We start from the raw sequence: 25888 nt of genomic DNA on the forward strand, positions 1-25888 counted from the left end.
ATATCCCCTGTGAAAACACATCACTTCACTAAAGCGTGACATCAAAGTGGGAACAGTAGACACTGTGGCGACAACTCGATTGAAAGAAAACAGAAAGATAATCAGGTTCGAGCTGGTTGATATCCATGCATATATTGACAAAAGATGCCACGCATAACAGTGAGCTAATGAAGAAGCACAAAGCTTGTATTTTGTCATCATTATTTTCCACCTGCTGTGGGGCATTAGATAATTATAGGCATGCTTTTAGACCACACACACACACACATAAAACTAGAAAGATTAATAAGAATCACACATGACCTATAAAAGACCCACGAATATGTGAGATGGGATCAATATTGGCCTCCATCATAATTGTAGCGTGGCCTGATTTCTCTTCTGGCGCCGCTGCAGCTGCTTCATCCATCACTTGTGAACGGAGCAGAGGCCACGTCAAGCACACATCTTGAAAATCTTCTTTTAAATGGCAAAATCATACAAAACAAACATGCACTACTCCTGACCGAGGAATCCACGAAAAGGAGTGGACTTGATAGCAATATTGGTTTGTATTTTATTGTATTGTTTCCAACTTTACTTTGCTTTTTTTTTTTTTTTTATTAGTCCTGATCACCATAGCAACAAGTGTCAGTTTACGCGGTTTACTAATCCCATTAAAAAAAAAAATGCTAATGGTGTAATAAGCTTGTGATGTTGTGATGGAAAATGTTAAGTACCTGTAACCATTGGCAACAAAGTTTTTGTTTTTTTTTATTAGCAAAGATACCAGAGACATTTAGTCGACATAATGGAGAACTTTATGATCCCCAAGGGTCAGTTTGTTTTATAGCCAGCAGGACTACCAATTAATGATAAAACACAGATCAAGAAACATTCAATAACCTCTCCCCGGAGCAGTAAACAGCGGCTTTATTCACTGTAATAATTTACTTTGGAGCTTCTCTTAAAGTGAGCATAATTACGTTAACCCAATAGCATAATTGCCTGTCATTGACAACATACTGTCACAATATCAATAAAAATGACCTATGTGATTGTTAAAAACTGTGTTTTTTCTTCTTATGTCTGCATAGATGGTAATATTGAATCGATCATTGCTCATCACCACCTAGCCCCTCTCTCCTGCTTGGGAAGAGGGAGGAGAAGTGGCAGTATAACAGGCCAAAATCCAAATGTAGGGCAAAAGACAACTTGGCCAGTGAGGAGCCTAAACGACAGTGCGTCGTGTGTGTGTTTACGCACAAGGGAGCTTGCCATTTCACTCTGATGCATCTTAATGTTGCCTCACTGAGCACAGACATGTCCCGCAGTCAAATGGTTGTGAACTAAACGAGCGCACATAGACACGCACCCCTGCTAATATGACAGGTTCTTGGCAGGTGTTGCAGGGTTTCACACACACACAAACACGTGTAGTGTTTGTGCAGGGTTTGACTTTCTTGGTTTGAGGCTCCAGCTTGAAGTGGACACTGAGTGCCATCGTATGAGACACTGAGAACCAGAGTGGGCCAATTCCATTGCTATCATTTTGCAGGAGAGTGATTAGATTTGTTTTATGGCTGAAATCAAATCACGGGGCTTTATATATATATATATATATATATATATATATATATATATATATATATATATATATATATATATATATATATATATATATATATATATATATATATATATATATTTCAAAGATGTATAGTTTAGTTTTTTTTTTTTTAAAGTGAGTACAATAGTGGTGTAAGAAAAACACCAGTCGAATCGATCAATATTTCTTAAAGTTAATAAAAAACTAATTGGCTAAGATTAACATGCAGATGCAATGGCACCCAAGCGGAATGATGCTACTCAAATGTTTTCATATGAATACTGTTAAAAAATGTTTAGTTCCAACTCCAGATGATTTTTTTCTTTCTAGTTTGTCGTTTACCTACATGTTGTCCCAAAATGCTGTTGACAGATTAATTGAAATGCAGCCATATGTGGCACTTGAAATGTATAAGCATGACATTAGAATTGGGCCCTTGGACCTGCAGTGAAAATTGGGACTACGTGTCACATAAGTGTCGGATACAAAAAGCTTAACAAAGCACGAGAGTCCAAACGCTTCAAGACCCTGTCGGGGAACTGAAATATTAGCCTGGCTCTGCTTTGCAACAACCAATCGGAAGGCCATGGAATGTCCGGACCGACCTTGTGCACGACCTTGACGGAGCAGAATGACGATGATGGGTCTGGGGGGAAAAGGAGTCAAAAGTGAAAGTGATGAAGGAGGGCTGTCAACAAGGAGGAGGGAGGGCGGCTGGTCGGGCGGGATTTTCCCTGTCTTTTACGTTTTGCCTCCCGTTCACGTCCTATCACAACACGCACACACTGAGTGTTGCGTAATCCCCAGCATGCATAAGGTGGAGGAGAGGAAAGCGAAGGAATTTACAACGTAATGTCCCACTGAAGCAAATAAAGTGCGTCTACTTCTCATTTAAATCCATACCAATATTGAAAATGTTCTTCATTGTTCTGCTTTTACAAGAACTTTATAGATACATATTTGATTGGGTCCGATTTTTTTGTCGGCGTTGCTGCTCCATGCGTGGTAGTGGAGTGGCAGTTGTTTGAAGGTTTAGAATTACTGTCACCACTACGCTAATTAATTATATGCGCAGGAGTTGAACCAACACTTGTGAGTACTTTTGCCACCCGTGCACAAAGCAAGTAATCCTTTTTCCCATTTGGTAGATGACAGCATTTTTTGGAACGCTCATCTCACCTGAGTAATGAAATCAGCTCAGACATCCATCTCTGTTTACGCCTCGTGATCGTCCGTGATAATGTCTCTTCATTTTCTCCGGCACAAACACCGCACGAGGTTGCGCGTGCCAGGTTGACCTTGTGGAGGAAATCATCGGCCATTCATCATCTTCATCGGCTCTGGTGATGCGAGGAGGAGGAGAAAAAGAAGGGCCGGGAGATCCTACCAGTGGATGTTCTCCTTCACGTTCGCGACACCCTGTGGATTTTAAAGAGCAGTTACACAACAATTAGATCATTTTCATGCAGCGGGGATAAAGTCTGACTTTGCACGGGAGTTTACCGTAAACGGCACAGCAAATGCGACCCAGGGGACGACTTTCCGTTTTCAATCATTTTAACGTATGATTGCTATACACTTTTAGCACAGCAAACATTAGCATGTTAGCACTGTAGTAATAAAATCCTTATAAAACATTTGCGAAATAAAAGACAGACTACATACGGAAATACCGTAACGGAAACTCGGCTCCTCTTACGACTTCTCAGTACAGCAATTTTCATTTGTTCTTTGCAGAGGATAAAAAATATATGCCTTTTAGCATAGTAGTATTATCTGTCAAGGCACCACTGTGTGCGTTTATAATTAACATAGAATACATTTTATTAGAGCAAAGGCATATCGCTTTCTAACAAGGTACAACTTTAAGTCTGATGCGTGCCCAGAGACTCGCACACATACCCCGATTCTATTGCCGCCTCTGTGAATGAATGTGGCAGGGAGGTTGGAGACAGCCATGTGAGGGATTATCGGAGGGTGAAAAGGGGGAGATGGTGAGTTTAATTTTAGACTGCTGCTATAAATAAACCACATCCATCACACACTCCCACACAATTACTGTTTGATGTTCTAATAGAGTGAGTGGAGGGCGGGCAAGAGGCTGTTGTTGCCTGGCAACCGTATCCGGACTTTGCGGGTCATGTGACACACACGCATACAACAGGAGACGCCAAACAAATATCGACTGTTGATGCGTGGTCCCACAATGAATTGTGGTGAAGGGCCGGGGTGCCCTGCCGTCTTACGTAAAACAAGACGGCCACTTTTGATCTTCCTTTGATGGGATGAGTGGGATGAGCTAAAAATAGCATTGATTTATGAGTGGGGATTCTGCTGGAGAGTGGCTGGTGAGCACGGGTCAGCACCAGTCCCATCATGCATTGCAGTGAGCCACATTCGTCCCAGACAGACTGGATTACCCTCCCGTTATAGTCGAGAATGTCCACTCAAATCATCGTTCACCATTGAAATGAAAGGAAATGCCAATAATCGGTTCCAGCCGCCCCAAAACACACAATTTGGCAACACCAGGGGGCAGTGTAAGACATCCGGGCATGCAGCACGTAGAATTGATGATGAAACACTGAAGGAGACCGTCACAACTGGGCGACCGTACCAATGGTTTTTCGCTGAGGATAAAGAATGTGAATGTGTAAAACAAATCAATTTTAGATTGGAATTTGGAAAATAGTTCCAAGATGTCCCGAGTTGACAAATCTCAAGTTGGAATCATTTGAATCGGTCACAAAATGTGGAAGGACGTTGTACAATTGTACAATGCCTGCACTGCAAAATTTTGTCATGTAAAATGTGGAAATTTGGGGAATGTGAAAAATTTGGTTATTTGTTACAATGATGTAAATTAATTGAGAAATGTAGTGGAATAATAAAAATCAAAAATATATGTATGCTATGGTCACGCATCAATCAACATTCACCTTGACGGGCCCCAATCTCACCACCCGGCCCCCAGACTCTCCCACCGATTGGACGATAGAGCGGGCCAAGGCGGGCTCTTATTGGCTGCCAGCATGCAGCCTGTTGCTGGGCTGTTTCCATGGAGATGACTATCAGCCTTTTCGCTCTCCTTGTCCTCCTCCTCAGTGTGAGGATTGCGGCGCTTGGTGAAAACGATGTCTGCGAGGAATTCGGGTTTCTGGGGAGCCATCACGTAAAAATGAAAGAGACGGAAATAAACGAGGCCAGGGGGATTAAATATCAACATGGCAGAGATAGATCGTGCAAATCGTGACATTTCCCATAGCTTGGCCAAATGCATAACAAAAAAAAAAAATGTACTCACAATTGAGCCAAGGAGAACTTGGATGGGATAACTCCTTTTATTTTTTTCATTTTGAAGTTTAGTGCAGAAATAGGCATGCCTCATTCCCCCCCAAAAAAACATTCCGTTATGCATGCCTTTGCCACCTGCGGGCAGTATGGTTTATACATAATTCATACAGAGATATACATGAAGGAGACGGTCACTATGGCTCAGTGAGCTGCAGTAATATTGGTCATTCTTTGCAGAGGATAAAAAAAATATGCCTATGATGATGAGTTATGTTTTCATTTATCCAGTATTTGTGTCCAGATATCTGTTAATCAAGGATTCTAACAATACAACATCAATGCTATTTATTAGCCTGTCTATGAGATTTACCATTATGTGTTAGCATTAAGCTATCTGATTTTAAGGCAAAGCCATGTGATTGTTTAAAATACACAACCTGCATTTCTCTTTGAGTGAGTTGAGGCGATTGCTCGCAGGTCAAAGTGGAAACTCAGCAAATGACGCTCTTATTGTAAGTGATTCATCTCAACTTTTGCAAGAGCTCAGTTTAGCCTGGGTTGTTAGCAGAAGAACTGACAAGAGCGACATCCTCCGCCAGCATCCTGTCACCTTTCTTTTTCCTCCTCCTCCTCAGTGAAGTGCTCTCTCTGCTGACGACTGCTGGAACAGCACCTTGAAGTCTCCTCATTATACTGCACTACATTCAAAAATCCCCAGTGTTTCTGTTTAAGATCTTTACCCTGGTTTGAAAATCAATGATGAAACCCTCAAACAGACTAATCTGAAAACCTTTGAAAAACAATAGCCTTGTTTGAAAGCCAAAGTCTTTTTTTTTTTTTTTTTGAAAAGTGTCTTGAACCCTAACCCTTGAGACACAAACCCCGCAGTCCTCGAACTGCGACAGTGTCTCTCTGGTTGGTGTTGAAGTGTGTCAATAAAAATTCCTCTGGGGGTCTGACTGTCCTTCTTCACATGAATGATTCCATACAGTTTGTGTGGTCGAGCGCGTGCGAATGTTCTCATTGAGAAGCACATGCGCACACGAATCTCAGACAGCAGAATTGTCTTTATTTAGGAATCAAGGCAAACATTTAGGAAAAGTACTTCTATACAAGCGGTTGCTAAAGGCAGTGAACATTTCGCGCCAACATCACGTCTAGTCCAAAGAAAAGTCTCAAAGTGTGTAAACTGAGAAAAGTGAGGGGGTTGTATTATTGCTACAGAATATCGGGTCGTTTGAAGGTTTAGATTTCCCTTCAAGCTAATTTCCGCTAGCCTAGCTGTTTAGCATTAAGATTTTTGTTGATTTTGTTTTGATGAAGTTCTATGGTTTGGGTGAACATGTTGGTGTTTAAATGTGAGATGTTGAATTCTCTTTTGTTTTATAGTTTTTTTTTTGTTTTTTTTTACAGTAAACAACTGGGAGTGAGAAATAAAATGCTTGAAAAAAAGCTTGTGATTGACAACAAGCGGTAAGGAATACTTTAAAAACGTGTTAACCAGTTTCATACTATAAGCATGTGGAGGTTTTTTTTATACAGTCTCTCTATCAAAGATTTCCACCTAAAGGTTCTGGAACATATCCCCTGCGATAAACCGGTTCATTGTATGTGTTTGTTAATATATATATATATATATATATATATATATATACATATATTAAAAAAAAATCCTTCCCTCTAACAATCCTTCAGACACTACAAAAACCTCCCTGATGAATCATCGCCCTGATCCTCAAACACTCTCGACTTTCTCTCACACTCGTGGCGTCCAAGTTTACATTCTGCAGTTTAGATGTCGCCGTGCCGGTCCAGCTGCATCCTGGCCGCCATCTGTACGGTGCTGTAGAGACTCACACAGTAGCCGGCCGCTGCCATGGTTGCGGCCAAGGGGTTGACCAGGCTGTCTGGAGGCTGCATGCGGACCTCGCCGGACACCTGCCGCTGCAGACGGGAGAGGATAGATCAGAAGCAACACTTGACAGCAGGCGGACAATATAACGGGCACATATTCTTTATCCTCTGCGGAGATCGACTCGGGCCTAATGAATAAGTAAAAGCTGAACACTCTGTGAATTCCTTATTTGTTTTGACAGCTATTCTTAGCTTCCTCCTGCCTTGAGGGGCTTACATAACTTAATTGCTGCAGATGAGCTCACATTTAGTTCGACGTATCAATTTCATGTGTCCTCATATGAGCTGAAAGAACATTTTAAAAGGACTATATAAAGGACAAGGTGTACCAACCTGGAGGAGGCGGAAGTAACCTGGAGTCAGTCTTCCCAGTCTGATGATCATCTCCAGCGGCTGGACACCTTCCTGCGGGGGAAGACGACCAATCATTTAAAATGAACAGAATCCGCCCCTCCCCCTCCCTTTTTTGTCAGCAACTTCTCAACATCTTCAAAAAGAGTCCAAATTGTACCTTCTAGCCAGTTACAGAAGCTCAGCGGTGCAGGATCCAAACGGTCTGCCAGCTCGCCCCCGGACCAGCAAAAAAAGTGACTTCAGCCTGCAGGAGGCTTTTATACCGCGACTTGTCCTGTCCCGCATGGATGCACGCTTGAAGGAACATGTGTGTTAATGCACTGCGGTGTCTTATGTAAGCCCGCGCCGTTTCCATTCCCCATTGAAAGCCCCACAACAAGTGTCCTAATGGCACCACGTGAGTGTCAAAGAGGTGACAAGGCCGCACTTTTTAGGCTCTGGGACATTTTTTATTGAGAACGAGGGCAGCTTGGAATGTGATGATACACTTGGAAAAACGCTCGTCTTGGTTGAATAAATGGAGCCTAATGGAAAAAAATGCTGTAGCTCCAAGCTTCATTGGTTGTATTTTGTGTATTATTCGTATTTAATTCAGTAATTCTTTTGCATACCACTAGAGGGAGCCTGTGTACCATAGTACTCGTATCCCACTTGGACAATCATTGGTAAAGTTTTTCTGATTTGGTGGCGTACCTCGGCTCGGGAGGCGCAAAAATCTTTACCCATTGGCTCTCAACGTTTGACCTGCACAGTTGCTTCTCTATAATGTCATAGACAGGACCAAGGTGGGGCGCTACTTTCTTAATTTGAATCGGTTGGAAAATGGTGAATTTGAGGTGACTTTGCAGCATTGCTTTAATGATTAAGCAATTTCTCGGGGAAATTCTTTGTAATCTTTCATGAAGTAGGAATTTTAGCAATGTTAAATTGGATCAAATAGGTAGATAAATGCTGATTCGGAGGTGGATTTTAAATTGTTAACGTTAATTTGAAAATAGAGCATTAAAATTTTGGCCAAGATGGACGGCAAACATTTCTAAAAAGAGCTCGGTCTGGCATGCACGTGAATAACATGAACGTGATCAATCTTTGCCGGCGACCGTGTTGAAGTAGTGCGGCTCCCGCGGGGCAAGCAAGGCTTCCTCATGCGCTGCCGCCATCACCGGTGTTTGGACCACCTTCAGGTTGACGCCGCCACGGGCGTCGCTATCCGGGTCCACCATCAGCTTCCCGATAAAAACCTGCAAGGAACAACAAAAAAAGAACATGAGAAAACACACCCTTAGGAACGCCGTGTTTTGGTCCTTTATGTTTTGCTGCTTATCTTAATTCATTTTGGTAAAAATTGTTTCTTCTTTCTTATGTTAGATAATAGCGGGCTTTATTTCAGGCTACTAATTAACATGAATGAGGCCCTCTCAATGAGATCTACTTCCACTGGACCCTTCATGAGGTTGACCCTTTATTAGATGCTTTCGGAAAAACATTTCTTGAAAAGAATCAATTTTTGATGTGCAATTTCCAATTCATTTTTATTTTGTCCGCCCCACAATAGACCTCTTCGTGGCGCTGTGCCGCATCCTCTTGCGTCGTTTCAGTCCTGATGGACTCCATGTGCTTCTCCCTCTTTTCCTTGATTTCCTGCAAGAGAGAAGAACAAAACGTTCGAGGAAAAGCCTTTCAGAGTGGGACTAAAGAGAAATGGCGAAGGGCAAAAACAAACCTTGAGGATGTCATAGTTGGACGTCTTGGAGACAAAGTTGCTCCACGACTTGGCTGTGAGCTGACGTTGCTTCCAGTGAGACTTCATCTGCCATAAAATGGACAAAAACGCTTTACTTTTGATGTGCATTTCACTTGCTGTGTGTTTTAATGAGAAAAACAGAATTCTATACTAGTGTTTTTCAAACTGTTTTGAATCAAGGCACATTTATTTCATTGAAAAAAAAATCCGCGGCACCGCACCAGCTGAAATTGTGAGAAAAAAAAAACGCTTATCTTAACAATATAAGTGTTATATTGTTTATATAAGCATTTTTTAACAGTGAAAAATGACATTATATTATAACGTCTTGAATAGGAATTAAATAAAGACAAAGAAAAACGTATTTTACAATGTTTCATATTGATACTAAGTGTGAAACATGGGCCTGTTTGGATAAACATGCGTCACTAATTCACTTGTCTCTAAACAAAGACAATTAGCTACCTGCTGCAGCTGCCACCTGCTGGTATGGAAGAGTACTACAATGTAGTAAAGACATGATTACGCTGCCAGGCGCTCGACCGACCGCACAAATTAGATAATTTGTGTGGCGCGGCACAGAGCTTGAAAAACACTGTTCTGTACTATTGTACTTTATCCAAACAAAGAGTAATGACATAATTAAATGGAATGTTAAGAACTCAACCATTTTTGCAATTTTTAACATTGTGCTGCTTCTTCTGTCGTGCGCGTCTTAGCCATCGGGTGGCAGTATAGGACTCGCAAATCTAAGCTGCAGTAATGTTAGTCAGTCAATGCCGTTGATGATGACGCTGAATGTTCTCACCTCTTCATACATAAGTTCTTCTTCCTTGTTGGCCTCCTGGGCATGTTGCCGCAGGACTTCCTGCTGCTCGGCGGCCACCGCCTTGGCTGTGCGCTGCGACATCTGCTGGGCGGAGCGCAGAGTCTCCTGGTCCGGCGTGACGGGCCGAATGCCCTCCAGGCTCAACTCACGGATGATCTCGTCCCAAACTTCGCTCACCTACGTTACATCATCGGATATTTACTTTGGCGGCTTGCAGATCAATTTTAGGCGGAGGTCTTTGAGATTTTTTTCGGCAGCCTTTTTTCGATTCACCAGATTTCGTGTCGATCGATAACACTGGTGTTGCAGGCGGATTTTTTTTTTTTTTCTAACTTTCCAATAACTTTTGAAATGATTATCAAACTATGACGTCATGATTCAGCCACATTAAATAGTGTATGCAAACGAGCTGTGTGTCTAAGAAATCTGATTCCAACTGTGTCTTAGTTGGGAAAATTTTGCAAAAAAAGGTCTGGAATTCACACAAAATGGCTGCTTGAAACCGAAATGGCCGATTTGCTGTTCAATTTGAAGCATCCTTGAGGCACTTTTGTGCATCCTGTTAAAATCGACAAGTCCACCCAATTTGTTGGTGTCTGGGACCGACTTTTTTTCGATCATTTCAGAAGGCCCGACTGACTGAAATTTAGAGTGTCGTCTTTGGGTCCCCTACAATTAAAAAAAAATGTCACCAGGCCCTTATTTTGGCAATACTTATACATTTTCAGGCACGTTGAGACACCGTGAGTCGGTTATCAGATGAATAATTCCAACTCAGTGATTTCAAAAGGGAATAATAATAATAATATTGACAATAATATGCCAGCTGTTTTGTTCTTACCTTGAAATCAAGGTACCTTTTGACAATACTCAAGGTCACTCTGTCTTTTACGGACAATCCCGGAAGATCCTCGAAACCTGCGTAAGATCAAGGATCAGTTATGTGGACAATTAGTGTTGCTGGAGCATTGACAGACGCGCACCCTCATCTTCTGTTTTGTCCTTTTCAATAAACAACTTGAGGTGAATAGTTTGCATGCAGTTTACCAATTTTGCAAAAGATTAAGTAAATCTTGGCTAGCAGGTTCTCTTGCATCTCCAGCACGGCGGGGCTCTGCGTGCCCTGAGTGGACATGAGCTCCGCGTCGTCCGCCTTCCGATGAGCCAGGACGGGCTTCTGCGGATCTGTGTGGAGGGAGGTTCCAGAAATCCATCCCGTGTTTGCTTGTTTTTTTTTGGGGGGGGGGGGGGGGGGGGGGGAGCTCAAACCAACCTGTGATCCCGCCGTGTTGGTTCCGGCTGACTCCCAGCTCCTCTTCCTCCCGCCGCCACACTCGCAGAAGGAGACTCGGAGCCGTCTGCCCACTGACGTCGCTCCAGCTGAGGATGTGAGGAATTGTGCTCTGGTTGTCGCACAGCTCCAACAGAGCGGACAGGACAACGCCGTGAACACACTTGGGACTCGACTGAAGGGAAAATGAAGGCCGAAGTTACAAAAGTCTCCCGTATAAGGTGATTCTGGACCCCAAAAGTTAAAGACTCTCCTTGGATGCGTTTGGGTTTCTTACACTGAGCAGGTCCAGTAGATCCAGCACACCATCTTGGGCTAGGAAGCAATCCTCTGTCGTGTAGCAGCCCACGATGCAGGTGCTAACAAAGCACAGTAAACACAAATGAACCATTTTCATTTAATTCATTTTTAATTCAGTCAACCTTCGCCCCACTAAAACTAACCCTGGCCCCACTTCCCCTAGAGTCTTGACCAGGAGTTTTCAATCCTGTTCCTCGAGAACCGCGATTTCCTGGATCCATCTCTCCCTGCTGCCCGATTATTTGATCATTCCAGGTGTGTTGCAGCAGGAAGAGAGGGGAAAACATCCAGGAAAGCGCAGTTCTCGAGGAACGGGATTGAAGACAGGATGGCTTACCCCTAAGCTTAGCCGCAGGATTCCGAATTCCCAAGGAACAAATAATATTTCCTGAAATATTGTGAAAAGCGCCAACTTTAACCGCACTGACCGCACGCACACCAAGGTGGAGAGGAGGAGTTTGTTGTGTCCTAGGCCGCTGTAGAACATGCCGGCGCCTCTCCCCAGGAAGTGCACCGTCATCGCCACGCCCTCGGCCCCAAACAGCTCCTGCCACGCGACCGCCGGACACGTCAGAGACACTTTCTGGCTTTTCAAACGCCAACTTGTCGCAATGACCTTTCTGTGCATGTCACTTTCACACAGAGCCGAGAGGATCATCTGCATGTCTGACTTCATCTCCACGGTAACCGCATCCTCATCGCCGGGACTCGACTCCATCCGCATCAGAAGCCCTGAGGAGTGGACGCGGGAGACGGAGGACATTTTGGGCGAGGAGCTCAAAGTCTCTCGCCCTCACCGCCCTCACTGACCTAGAAGCAGGTGAATGGTCCCCTGGTCGCACAGGTCCTGGTTGAGGGTCTTGTCATCCAGGGAGGTGACGGATCTCATCAGTCGGATGCAGTAGCGCATGTGAGCCTTCTTGCTGCCTCGGCCTCCGGTGGCATGGAAGCTGTGACCTTGTCCGCAGTAGCCGTCTGGAATCGAAAGGCGGGTTGAGCTCCGGTCAACCCGGATCATGTGGGCGGGGTCTCACCTTGCCTGGCGCACCAGTCCAGCAGGTGCAGCAGGGCCACGTTGCCAAAGCAGGACATGTAGTGGTCCAGCACCAGCGGGGCCACAGTCGCGAGGACCGCCAGAGCCTGCAGCTGGAGCTCCTCCAGCTGGACGGACGACCAGTCGCGAGATCCCGCCTTCGCCTCGGAGCGGGCGGCGGGCGGCTCGGCCAGGGTCAGCAGAGCCAGCGTCACTTGCTCCTCCTTGAAGATCTGCGCCGCAAATAGGACAACGCCGCGTCAATGTCGGCTTTTCTGTAGGCGGACGTTTCGCACAACCAGGTGCAGCCAACCGGGATGGTCGCAGGCTCTCTGGACATGACAACCAGCAGATTTAGTAGCAGCTTCTTCATTTGCAGGTCCTCCATGTTGTAGGTCAGCTTCAGCTTGCTCACCAAACTGTTTTGACTCTGCACTGAGGGAGAAAATGTGCTTGTTAAATCCGAAACGAAACACTGGGGGCGGGCGGGCGGGAATTTGCCTTACGCTCGGGGAACGTGCTGAGCGCAACAAGCTGCTGGGCGAATAAGCTCTCCTAAACAAATGACATCATTCTTTGTCTATGATGAAGCGATGGCGACGACTGCCCTAGAAGACCTCACTCACGACGAGCAGGACGCAGGAGTTCTCGGCAAAGAGGGTGGTGAGTACCAGCAGATCATTGCGGACTTGGAGGTCAACGTGTCGGGAAGTGTTCAGCAGGGCGTGGGTGAAGGCTTCTTTTAGAGATCTAGCGAGAGCGTGGAAAATCGGAGCTTTTCAAGACAGGTTTGTTGTTAGCGTTGGGTTAGCATTTGGGTTAGCGGTTTACGGGTTAGCGGGCTTGGTGGAGGTGGGACACGCGACGTGGATCCAACTTACATGGCACACTCCACGGTGCTGAGCTGGGCGGCCACCGCCGCCTTGTTGCCACTCTCCAGAAGGTTCCAGAGGATTTCCGAGGAATGGAACAGGATCATCCCGGACGGGTCTGGCTCATTCATGCGTAGGCAGATGCTCTCGGCCCCTCGCACACTGATCATTAAAGTGCAGTTCATATCTAGGGATGGATGTAGGATAGGATTTGTGACCTACAGTGGTTATATCTTTTTTTTTTTTTTTAATTCACAACACCTGGTATTTGAATAGGGGTGTGTAGACTTAGCATGTAGAGCCGTGGACGTTGACACACGGACCCTAGTGTTGATAATGAAAGCGGTCCAGCAATAATGAAGGAGCGTCAGTAATCCCGCCGGCACTGACCAGATGTGCTGGAGAGCATCTGAAGTGTTTGCAGGAGGAGCAGCTTGACGGCGGGCTGCTTCTCCAGCGCCGCGACAGACAGGAAGAGCGTCTTGGCCAGATCACTCCGCTCCAGAAGCTGAAGTCGGTAGCCGGGGGACGTCGGTTGAGGCCCTGTGGAGGATGAACACTCATCAACGCAGATCGCAATAAGGACAAAACACACGTGAAGCGACTGGGACACAACATTAGGTACACCTTCCACTAAGATCCCTTGCACAAATTCTGTTTTTTTTGTGAAAGATACCTACTAACATACCATACCCGATGGTGTATGTTCCTAAAGTTGTGCCCATGCCACTTTACATGAAAACAAAACAACACTCAACTACAAAAACTACAAATAGTTGATATGAAACGTAAATGGAGAAAGATGAAGATGAGGGACAAGATGACAAGCGGAAGAAAAAGGGAGGAAGAGAAGCTGACTTGGTCTAAAAGTCGGTGTCGATAGCGGAGAGTCCGACGCGATGGCTTGGTGGGCCGGAGCATACCGTCAAGCGGCGCTTTGCTGGGAGCCGAGCAGCTGTAGTAAGACTTGACCAACTCCACTACCTGTCGCCTCACCTCACCGTCCGACACCCTCATCAGGTAGCCTGCGAGCGCACACGCACGCGCGCACACACAAGAGTTGGATGACAGATAACCACTTCATTTGGTACACCGCCGAATCGAATGCAAGGATGAGCAAAGTAGGGCCAGGGCCCCATTTGAGCATTTACTTCATCAAGTAAGAGTTGTTGCAATGGTGAATTAAAAAATATATATAATTTCAATGAACCAATTTTAGGAAAAAAGGGCAACATTTTTTTCCTAAAATGGATTTGTTAAAGTGTATTTTTCTTATTTTCCATTCATTTTAAAAGATGTAGATAAGATGACCTTTATTAAGTCCCTCTCTGGGGAAACTTATTACATAATGAATATGTAAAATTGGTACGATATTATATAATGTAAATAATACACTCTTGCATCTTTAGATGGTGTACACATAAGTACATGGTGATGTTTGTACTCTATACCCATGCGAGAGAGAAACTGCTTGACATCCTCAGCGTAGTTGAGCTCATCCGACACTTTCTCTTTCAGGAAGGGAAGCCTGAGAAGGACGAACAACAACATTTTGTCATATTCAAGAAACGAGCCGCCATTTAAAAACAGCAGGAAGGCTTCCTACCTGCAAATGTTCAGAGCCTCGCACAGAATGCTGCAGTATTCCGGTTGCTTGTTGGCCTTCTCGCCGCACACTTTGAGGATCCTCGAGATGCTCGCCAGCTCCCTCAGCAGCTTGAAGATGTCAAGGAAATCACATTTGTGTGCTGGGGAAAAGACATGCTGACGGTCATGAAGTGGCTATAAGTGAGCGCCTGGGGACTCTGTGTCAATCTATTTCCCTTCCCGCGCACTCCTGGGGAGCACTCAGGAGGAAAAGTTGACATGAGAAAGGATACAAAGCCCTGTTGTTTCCTCTTGAGCAGCTTTTTCAGCACAAAAATGTGCCTCTCCTGCATGTGGGTCTAAAAAAATATAATGTTATTATCAGAGCTGGGCATTGTATGTGATGGTGATTTGTGATGACCATTTCCCCGCCGCGGGCTACCAATTAGAAAGAAGCGCTGGCACAGTTTTCGTCTGTGTCATTTAGTGTGACGTTGTGCATGTCTTCAATGATTGCGCCACATGTTTCCGATGTGGACGTACTGGAGATGGATGCTCTTTATGCGTTTAAATCAATTGTATTACTAAAAACCTTGTCACGCAGTCACACGCTGCTTATATAGAGAGCTGCACTGTGCCAGCGCTTCTTTCTGATTGGTGACCCACGGCGGGGAAATGGTCATCCAATCACATTTCCTCGCCGTGTGTGGACCCCTCCCATCAAGCACTAATTGCATGACCATCGTGCCGTGTGCGGACCCCTCCCATCAAGCACTAATTGGGTGACCATCGTGCCGTGTGCAGAACCCTCCCATCAAGCACTGATTGGATGACCATTGACCAGCGCTGGCACAACGAAACTCATGGGAAACTGATGGATGTCATTTAGCATGTCATTTAGCATGACCTTTTGCATGACCTTTTGCATGACCTTTTGCATGTCTTCAATGATTGCTTCACGTGTTTCCGGCTGTGAAATACTGGCGACGTAGAGCTCTATGGGCGTTTTAATCAATTGTGGTACAACAGGCCTCGCAGTCACACGCTGCTTATATGGAGCTGCTGCTGTGCCAGCGCTTCTTTCTGATTGCTGGCCCGCGGTGGGGAAATGGTTATCTAATCAACTGCGCTGTGCCAGCGCTTGTTTCTGATTGGTGGGGGAAATGGTCATCCAATCAGTGCGCGCCGTGTGCGGGAGACCTCCCATCAAGCACTGATTGGATGACCATTTTCATCCATTTTCCGGGCTACCAATCCGAAAGAAGCGCTGGCATCCCATTGAGCAATGATTGGATGACCATTTCCCCGCGGACCACCAATCAGAAAGAATGTTGTATCCAATGTTGGTTTTATGTGTGGGACACCTGGCCAGTGGAGGGCAGCATTGTATTTACTGTGCCTAGTCTGCCGGAAAGTATAAAAGAAAGAAAGAAAGAAAGAAAGAAAGAAAGAAAGAAAGAAAGAAAGAGAGGGTTCTAATCGCTCTAGTGCTAGTTATAGATAGACCGGTACTATTTTTCCCCCGGGGAAAAATGACGGACGATGGAACATTGGACGATGGGGGCTCCCACGACTCTGCACGCCGTCGCAAAATGACACGAAAAGTACATATGACTTACTGTCAGAGGATCTTCAAGCAGACCAATCACCTTTCCAAGGTCGAGATGTCTTGGACAGACCTGACAAAGACATCAAAATACGATGAGAACATTTTATCATGACTTGCATTGGCGTAGAAATCAAATGTATGACATCATACTGTTATGACAGAGGTCAAATATGTGCAGTTGTACTACTGCAGACTACAAACAATCACATTTAAGCCACCGTCTCGACATGGTCTGGTATTCTCGGCCGGACAATTACCTCCGCTTTCCTTCTGTGCACAACTTCACATGAATCCATTTTTATTCAAAACAAAACGAAACTTGTCCCATTAACAGCATTCAACTCTTGCCATCGTTTACACGAGTCACCGATTCACTCCAAACGACGCCAAAAATGTGTCCAAACACGCTCAAATGTGGTAAAAAATAACGAATTAATTGAATTATTTATCTAATGGGATATTTTAAGAACAGAATCTCGATGAAGAACTTGAATGCAACCTATGATCACGTAAACATCACGTCGCTGTCAAAACGTTGCCAGGGTATGGTGGTGCATTCATGTTCCCATGTAGATCGGATTTTCAGAATGTAAATGGGAAATTCCACACGGAAAATTTATTTATATTTCCAGCGTGTTCGGAGTACGTCAACTGTGTTTTACATTGAGGCTTAATCATAGTATACGTTTTATTTTGTTAGCTGCATGGTGTTTAAAGCGAATGAACATGTGCTGCTCCCATTATTTTGTGTGGAAAAAACTCCACGCTAAAGTATCCTGCCATTTTCGTGACGCAAAACACGTTTTGTTCTTTCGACAGACGTGAAATTGACGTCTGGCCCGGCTCAGTTATCAAATTTCCAAGGTTCTAGAAAGGCACCAAGGAAGAAAGTTGACTTGCAGTCGCCATGGTGACGGACTACGGCTACGGCGAGCAAGAGGAACTAAAAGACATTCTTAGGAAGACGCCCATTTCCTCCCTAAACCGGTAGTGGTAATCCTGCAGCAACAAACGACGTGTTTATTCCCCACCAAAACAACAAAAAGGCGAGGAGTGGAAAGCTTCGAAGGGTAAAGAAGAAATCAGAGAAACAAAATCAAAATCCAGAAGCACTACTTGTCCAACCACATGTTGTCGGACGCAGGTCAGTGAAGCATGGCAATAGCCAATGCTGTTAGCCACATGCTAAACGTGGCACGCCAACACAAATGGCCGATGTAAAGAGCTCGTAGTTGTTTGTTTTTGTGGTGTTTAAAACGCGAAACTTGGTTGCGTGTCATTTACTCGCCGCAAATGTGTTTAAACCTCGCGGTCGGACGCTTAAGAACCGCTGCGCTGTCTGTTAGCACCTTAACAAAAGGCCGGAGTAGAGCACCGCTTTGTCCTAACATGTTGTCTTGTCATTCACCACCGCCGGCGGGGCTTGTTGTTTATCAGACTACCCCGGGAACGGCTCCGGCGCACGGCGAGCCAAGAGGAGGAGCTCCGGGGAGTCTCCCAGTGACGGCCAAGCTTTGCGATCATCCGGGAGGCAGACCAACGTTAGGGTGAAGCGGGCCAACAACCCCCCACCTGGACAGGTACAGTGGTCGACCCATCCAGACACCCATCATTTGTATCCTAACCATCTAATTAATTAACTCAGACATATTTTGCCGTAGGTCAAGCCAAGCTCATTTATGTCCCTTAATTTAAGGGGTCTTTTGTTTTGATTTCATTACAGAAGAGTCTCAAAGGATGCTCACAAAATTACCCCAGCCGAGACCCCCCAATTCGGGCATGGAAAAACTCAGTGAAAACCCATTAAGAGGGAAAAGGGAAACTGCGGTTTATCACACAATACGACACTGTGTAATGTTAGTTAAAACATCATGGCAGTCCATCTGATCAAAAAGCAGCGCAAGTAGACACTAAATCATTGCCACCTAGAGAAGGGGGAGGAGAAGTGGCAGTACAACAGGCCAAAGTCCAGATGTCAGGGGGTTAGGGAGAGCAAGAAACTAGTTGCAGGCAGGTAGCATGGTGGATCAGCAACAGCCTCGCTTGGATCATCACCAACTAACACCTGTTGTACATTTCTGCTCGTCGACAGCCATGCCAATTTGTATTCATGTAGCTCCATCATTGGATCCTGTGCACGTGTGTTTCCTCGAAGTAACAAAATGGTGGCTTTGTGTCCTTTCAGAGCAAAAGGAAAGCGACGGACACAGAAGAGGAAGACGACCAGTCAGAGAAGAAATACAGGAAGTGTGAGAAGGCGGGCTGCTCGGCCACTTATCCCGTCTGTTTTGCAAGCGCTTCTGAACGGTTGGAACATTATTTGAATCACTTTCTGTAAAAGATGCATTTTTTCACAATTCAAGCGTTGTTCCATCAAATACACAAAAACAAATTACAGCACCCTTGCCATTCACAGAGCTTCAAATTGATACAAATAAAATGAAGTCCATGTCCCATTATAAATTCTTTTTTTCTTTACTTAGATGCGCTAAAAATGGATACACGTCCCGCTGGTACCATCTGTCGTGTGGCGAGCACTTTTGCAACGAGTGCTTCGATCACTACTACCGAAGGTAAAACCCCATTCTACGTGGTTAAATTCATACCTGTCGTAGTTGATAATCGGGTCTCTTTTTTTTTTCTTTTTTTTTTTTCCCCTCTTTCTCTTCCCAGTCATAAGGATGGCTATGAAACGTTTTCCGCGTGGAAAAAAGCCTGGACAAGTAACGGCAAAAGCGAGCCCAGTCTCAAAGCCTTCATGGCAGACCAGCAGCTTCCCTACTGGGTAACAACTTGGCGTGAACCTCTACGTCATCGCTGCTACTATGACTGACGCCGGAATGTTGTTTCATGTGTGCCGCTTAGGTGCAGTGCACCAAACCCGACTGCAGGAAATGGCGTCAGCTGACCAAGGAGATCCAGCTGACGCCTTCGCTGGCAGCCACGTACCGCTGTGGGATGAAGTTCAACAATGTCAAGGTAAAAAAAAAAAAAAAAATAGAGCTCATATCTAATGGAGAAACAATCACAAATGTGTTGCGGCATGCGTCTTGTTTGTTTACAGAGCGAAGGGCCGGACCAGTGCTCCCAGCCAGAAGACCTGGTAAATTACCCTAGCCATGTTGCCATTTCTCATTATGTGGTTAGCATCGCGCCACATCACCCACGGTGACGATGGTCTTACCTGCGAATTTTGGCCAACTTTGGAGGGCTCCACAGTTCACATTTCAATGTATAATGCCGCTTTTTGTTTGCGCCAGAGAGTGGCGGAGGTGACGGACAGCTGGTGGCACTCCATGCTCATTTTGCCGCCGTTGTTCAAAGACAGCCCGGCCACGCCCTTCCTGGCCGCCTACTATCCCGACTGCGTGGGCATGAGTCCGTCCGGCTCTCCTGGCGGCGCGTCGCTGAGCGAGCTCAGGGCCGACCACTGCAGAGCCGTCCAGCCCCGAAGTACGCGTGTGTGAACTTCGCCGCCGCCGCCGTCAGCTTCCCGGAAGTCGTCATCGTTGACGTTTCTGCTCTGCTCAGTCGCAGGCTTGTGTCCGTACTTCCAGCCCTTCTACCAGCCCAACGAGTGCGGCAAGGCTCTTTGCGTCAGGCCCGACATGATGGAACTGGACGAACTTTATGAATTCCCGGAATTCTCCCGCGATCCCACCATGTATTTGGCACTGCGCAATCTCATTCTGGCCTCATGGCACAAAAACTGCAAGGTATCAACACATTTACCATCACTTGAAACGCTTCCAACCATCTTGAAACCACAGATTACTTCAGATAAAATTTAAGGCAAGGTAGCTTTAGTTACTTAGCGCATTTCAATGTGCTGCACAAAATTAAAAGTACAACATTTAAAAGCATTGATAAACAAAAGCGTTAAAGACATTTAAAAGTAAACAATTAAGGCTAGCTTACTAGTATTACTAAAAGAATGCACAGTGCAAGAATCAGATTTTGGAAAATTCATTTTAAAAATGCTTTAACGGGAAAAACATTGTTTTTAACCTGGATTTAAAAGCATTTCAACTTGGGCTTGACTTGATGTCTGTTGGCAGCTTATTCCATTTGTGTGCAGCATAACAGCTAAATGCTGCTTCACCATGTTTGCCTTGAACTTTTTTGAACCTATACCTTAAATGTGTCTGTTTATGCGTCTGTCATGTCGCAATCAGTTGTAAGGACTAAAGCGACAATGAGTGAAACACCTCTATTGTTCTCGCGCCCCCCCCCCCTTAATGAAGGAGGTGCTGACTGCCCAGAAGGGCATCATGCACGTGGTGGTGCGCGGGCTGGTGCGCGTTCGCTGCGTGCAGGAGATGGAGCGCGTCCTCCACTTCATGACCAGGAAGGGCCTCATCAACACGGGGGTGCTAGCCGTCCAGCGGCCCTTGCTGCCCGAGAAGCATCGCGCGGTGAGTGTCGGCCCTGCGAAAGGAAGTTAACGCAACAATGAGACGTAACCGTATGACTTTGTGATCTGATTGTTGCAGAAGAACGTCATCGTGATCGGCGCGGGGGCCTCGGGGCTCGCCGCTGCACGCCAGCTGCACAACTTTGGCACTCAGGTTCGCGAACTTTAGGATTGAACTTTCGATTTTCTTAGATTTTAGACAGATGTTGTCACACCTTGAATGTTCCACTGGACTGGCTCCAGGTGCTGGTGTTGGAGGCCCGTGAAAGAATTGGCGGTCGCGTGTGGGACGACACGGCGCTTGGCGTTGTCGTGGGTCGGGGCGCTCAGATCGTCAACGGCTGCGTCAACAACCCGGTCGCCCTGATGTGTGAGCAGGTGAAAGATAAATTGGCCAAACACGTGGGGAAATCGGTTATGTCCATGTGTGCACACAAGGGTGCGTTATTTATTTTTACTTTCCCTCTCCAAAAATTTTTAAAAAGCTCAATCGCGCTTTACGGGTTATAGGTCACATTAATGGTGGAAAAAGGTTTGAAATGAGTTCTCTCAATCTCATTATTTTGTATCACGTATCAGCAAGTTCACATTAGAGCTGATTACAATTCAATTAATTATAAATGATACATATAATATTTTTAAAATTGTCTATTTTACATGTCATTTTTAACCCTTTTTTTTTTTGTGAGATGAACACCCCAAAAAATGAAATGTTTTTCGAGCACTTAAGTTTGCCCATCCCTGGTCTAAACCGACCTGCGTCCACAGATGGGCATCCGCATGCACAAACTGGGGGAGCGTTGCGACCTGTTTCAGGAGGGCGGGCAGGCCACCGACCCCGCCATCGACAAGCGAATGGACTTCCACTTCAACGCTATTCTGGACGTGGTGTCGGAGTGGAGGAAGGACAAATCGCAGAGCCAGGACACGCCGCTCGGAGGTGCTTGATCCGTGACAGGATATCAGAAATCGTGAAAAAGATAAACTGAAGTTCTTGTTTTTGTTGGACAGAAAAAGTGCAGGAGCTTAAAAAGAACTTTCTTCAGGAGTCCGGCATCCAGTTCAGTGAGTTGGAGGAAAAGGTGCTTCAGTTTCATCTCAGCAACCTGGAGTACGCCTGTGGCAGCTCTTTAAACCAGGTCAGAGCCATCTGAATTTACCAACTCGTATCCGATTTTTATTAGGCACCAGGATACATGGTTGCAAAAGAGTGAATACATTTTAGTGTGTAGATTGGTTTGGCAGACAGAACTTTTTGTGTTAGCCTTGGTTGCTCTGAGTCCTCCTTTGTACCACTGTCGTATGGTGTTCCGCAGGGTTCAAATTTGGAGCCCCTGCTGATTTCATTGTATTTGCGGGCCCCGACTTCCACTTTCCACAGCACTTTGTAAGCAGCAATGGTTGTTTTTAAAATGCTCGATAAAGTTGAGCTTGATTGTGCCTGCAGGTTTCTGCAAGATCCTGGGACCACAATGAATTCTTTGCGCAGTTCTCAGGAGACCACACGTTGCTCACCAAAGGCTACGGCACTCTGCTCCAGAAACTAGCCGAGGGCTTGGACATCCGCAAAAAGTGCCCGGTGGGCAAATTATTTCTTGGTGTTCTATTCCACATAACACAAACATTTTGGAAATTGTTATTTTTTTAAATCTATTTCAGGTGAAGACCATTGACTACTCAGGTGATGTTGTCAGAGTCACTTGCTCGAATGGCTCCCAGTGGACAGCAAAGAAGGTAAAAGCAAGTTAAAAAAGTCTTTCTTTTTTTTAAGATCGGGCTTCTGAATATTTTTACCTTCGTTTAGGTTTTGGTCACAGTGCCGCTGACGTTGCTGCAGAAGAATTTTATCCAGTTCGCCCCGCCGCTTCCTGAGAGGAAAGTGAAAGCCATCCACAGTCTCGGAGCAGGCATCATAGAGAAGGTACAGAGTTATATATTTTTTTGTGTACTCTTTAGTCAGTTTTTTTTTTTTTAATCAAGTAGGTTTTGTTCAGAGTTTTATATTTCATACATTTTTTTAACCCAGTCCATTACATAGTGATAAAATATTAACAAAGCCCCGGGAACTATTGCTGTGATTATAGCGGTTGCATTTTGAACCGACTGGAGGAATTTGAGACGACTTGTATTTTCTTTAATGTCAAAATTTTTGTCTGGTTATTGTATAATTTTAACGCAATGTGAATTTTGCCTCTCAAACTCACCAACAGATCGCCCTGAAGTTCCCGTACAGATTCTGGGACAACAAGATCCAGGGAGCCGACTACTTCGGTCACATCCCGCCGACTCCCAACAAGCGAGGCATGTTCACCGTCTTCTACGACATGGACCCGCAGGTTTGTTTTTGTTTTCCTATCCAATTGAACACATGAAAGCCCACCCTTGCCAGGTACAAATGCATCCACGCGTGCGTTACGTGCAGGGGAAGCAGGCCGTGCTCATGTCCGTCATCGCCGGGGATGCCGTCGCCGCCGTGCGGGACATGCAGGACAAGGATGTCGTGGACGAGTGCATGAAGGTGCTGCGTGAACTCTTCAAGGAGCAGGTAATGACGTGGTTCTGTAGTGGAATTCTAATCATTTTGGACATCGCAATTGGCCACTGCAGGGCAAATCCAGTCTGAGACACAACAACATTTGCAAAAAAATATTGTTTGCCATCTCCAGCAGGAAGTCCCGGAGCCTCTGCATTTCTTGGTCACACACTGGAGCAAAGACGCGTGGTCGCAGATGTCCTACAGCTTCGTGAAGATGGGCGGCAGCGGCGAGGCGTATGACATCATCGCCGAGGACGTTCAGGGGAAATTGTTCTTCGCCGGCGAGGTACGAGAAGCTGCCCAAATCTCATTTGTTAGGTGGTGGTCAGCACGGTTATACGGTAATGGTTTGGGATTTTTCATTATAGTCAGTTTTTATTTCGTTTGGACTTTTTTTTAATTCAGTTAGTTTTTAGAGCAAATCTGTTTTTTTCTTTTTTTTTTTTAAAGGCTTTGTTTTAGTTTTTTTTAAAAATTTGTTTTAGTATTAGTTTTGTTAATGTATGGAGTATTTGTCGAGTGCAAGATAAAAAAAAAAAAAAAGTGTCACTAAGTATTGTATCAAAGTAAACTACAATTCCTAAACGACTGTTTGACCTTCCTTCTTCTGTGCAGACATACAGCAATACTCAAACAAATACATTTAAAATGTATAGTTTTCGTTTTTTAAAAGAATTTTTATTTCATTTCATTAGCGAAAATGTTTTTCAACTGTAAATGTAGTTATTTCGTTACTTTTCGTTCACAATAATACTGGTGGTCAGGCTTGCTTAAAAACATTTTGACACTCCGTTCAATATGACGATACATCAGCAAGCGCTATCGTGATTAGTCAGCCAAGTCCAAATCTATACTGTTAGCCAAATCTTTACATCTGTCACGTATACTGCAAGATGCTAGTTATGTTGAATTGGTGTGAGGATTACAGTGGGACTTTGAAAAAAAACATCTTTCCTCAAAGGTTTGTGACCCCTTGCAGTGTGTCAAATGTGAGACTTAAAAGCATGACCCTTAAAAACATTCTGAACTGGGAATTTATTTTTTCCTCGCTTTGTGTTTCCAGGCCACCAACCGACACTTCCCTCAAACGGTGACCGGCGCCTACCTGAGCGGGGTCCGAGAGGCCAGCAAGATGGCCGCTCTCTGAGAGTTCAGAGCTCTCCCAATGCACCAGCACGGACGCACGGGTTGAAACGCCACCAAACTGTGTCTCACACACACACACACGCACACACACTTAAACACCACATGAATCACCAAGGGCTTCAGCGAAACTTTGGCGCTCAGTCCCAACAGGGCGTGAAAAAAAAAAAAACTACAAAAAACTTGGACCTGCCTGGCTTGGGTGGGAACCCCTGAGATTCAAACTTTGCTCAACTCATTGTTAACCAGCAAGGCTGAACAGTGGTTATTTAAAAACTAAAATGTTTTTTTTAAGTTTCTACCCAATGTTTTATACAGCTGTTGATGTGTTGTGATTGTGTGTGTAAAAGGTTACATCACATGTGTAGAAGAAGTCAGAGTACGTCTGTTGTAGCACTTTTTGGGATTTGGGACGCTCGTTTGAGCCAAAGCAGGATTAGTAACATTAGCTGATTTGTTTGGAAACAATTCACATAAAGTTTGGGATATTAAGCTTCGGGGTGAAATTTCAGGAGGAAACTAAAATGCACTATAACCTTTACAAGTCAACCCTGACCTTAGTGGCAGCAGCAGGTTACAACAAAGATACTGAGAGACTGAAAGATTCACAGAAAAGCATGAGGTTCCTCCTGAAATTTCACCCGAAAAGCCAAATATGCTATTTTTTTTGTGTGTGAGTAATGTTAGGAACTCTTTACTGTCTCAGGGATGACATCAGGACAGGCAGTACAATAATTCACCTGATTTAAAAAAAAACCAACAATGTTATCTGTTACTGTTTGTCCCTGAGGGCCGATTTAAGTTGGTTAACAGCACAATCCTATCCTCACTGTCTCTGACGTTTGTCCAATGTTCTCCTTGTTTTTTTTCTCCAGCGTGCGACATTTCTAGATGATTGTTTGTCACACACTTTGCCGCTTAGTATTTATCTGCTTTCCTGTCTGTGTAATAAACCGTTCTGCAAACTGCCATGGCTATCTTTCTTTTCATGACCGTTTAAGTTGAACTTGTCAGTCAAGATGCCAACAATAACATAGACAATATACCAGGTCATGAATTTGTTCATATCAATGTGCAGTAAATGGAACATTTAAAACATTCAATGCAATCAAAATGAAACTTGTATTTTTGTATACGGCTTGTTTTTCAAATAGAATACAGTACTTTTTTTTTTTTACAACTCCGTTATATTTGACTTTTAAGTACAGTACAATCCATTTGCATTGTCATTTATACTGTTTTTAAAAATGCAATGTAAATACAATGTATTTAGATTTCAAAACAATATTTGAGATTTCCCTGTTTCTCGAAAAATGTAAAAATGAAAATAAATAAAACAAATCTAAAACGTCACATTAAAGCGACACTCACGCCAAAACA

At 44.7% G+C, this 25888-nt stretch overlaps 2 protein-coding genes across 5 annotated transcripts; one reads left to right on the plus strand and one right to left on the minus strand.

Moving 5' to 3' along the window:
* Window positions 1–7309: 7309 nt before the first annotated feature.
* On the minus strand, window positions 7310–16962 carry cfap69 (cilia and flagella associated protein 69). 2 transcript variants are annotated; one of them, XM_086014726.1, is made up of 23 exons: window positions 16673–16962; window positions 16426–16485; window positions 15100–15165; window positions 14826–14935; window positions 14671–14747; window positions 14143–14244; window positions 13610–13762; window positions 13229–13406; window positions 12974–13097; window positions 12854–12902; window positions 12661–12782; window positions 12349–12580; window positions 12125–12289; window positions 11931–12046; window positions 11743–11861; window positions 11292–11373; window positions 10997–11189; window positions 10771–10908; window positions 10565–10641; window positions 9703–9900; window positions 8874–8960; window positions 8708–8791; window positions 7310–8391 (listed from the first exon to the last, which is right to left on the minus strand). In XM_086014726.1, the coding sequence occupies exons 1-23, from the start codon at window positions 16709–16711 to the stop codon at window positions 8233–8235; spliced, it is 2730 nt and encodes a 909-aa protein (XP_085870852.1). In that variant the 5' UTR covers window positions 16712–16962; the 3' UTR covers window positions 7310–8232. The 2 variants fall into 2 exon arrangements, with proteins under 2 accessions (XP_085870852.1, XP_085870853.1); XM_086014727.1 differs by lacking the exon at window positions 16673–16962 and having other exon boundaries at window positions 14826–14927; window positions 16426–16450.
* Window positions 16963–17340: 378 nt separating this feature from the next.
* Window positions 17341–25477, plus strand: kdm1b (lysine demethylase 1B). Of its 3 annotated transcripts, none has more exons than XM_086014730.1 (21): window positions 17341–17559; window positions 17853–17995; window positions 18601–18722; window positions 18899–18988; window positions 19089–19200; window positions 19281–19394; window positions 19480–19518; window positions 19676–19868; window positions 19947–20131; window positions 20660–20830; window positions 20909–20983; window positions 21073–21207; window positions 21598–21769; window positions 21841–21968; window positions 22277–22408; window positions 22489–22563; window positions 22634–22750; window positions 23040–23165; window positions 23252–23374; window positions 23499–23651; window positions 24429–25477. In XM_086014730.1, the coding sequence occupies exons 1-21, from the start codon at window positions 17544–17546 to the stop codon at window positions 24510–24512; spliced, it is 2505 nt and encodes an 834-aa protein (XP_085870856.1). In that variant the 5' UTR covers window positions 17341–17543; the 3' UTR covers window positions 24513–25477. The 3 variants fall into 3 exon arrangements, with proteins under 3 accessions (XP_085870856.1, XP_085870855.1, XP_085870854.1); XM_086014729.1 differs by having other exon boundaries at window positions 17342–17559; window positions 20912–20983; window positions 23496–23651; XM_086014728.1 differs by having other exon boundaries at window positions 17343–17559; window positions 23496–23651.
* Window positions 25478–25888: the final 411 nt, after the last annotated feature.

Source organism: Filicampus tigris, chromosome 18, assembly GCF_054856515.1.
Source record: "Filicampus tigris isolate MCC_2025a chromosome 18, RoL_Ftig_1.0, whole genome shotgun sequence".
In the NCBI taxonomy this organism is placed as follows: Eukaryota; Metazoa; Chordata; class Actinopteri; order Syngnathiformes; family Syngnathidae; genus Filicampus; species Filicampus tigris.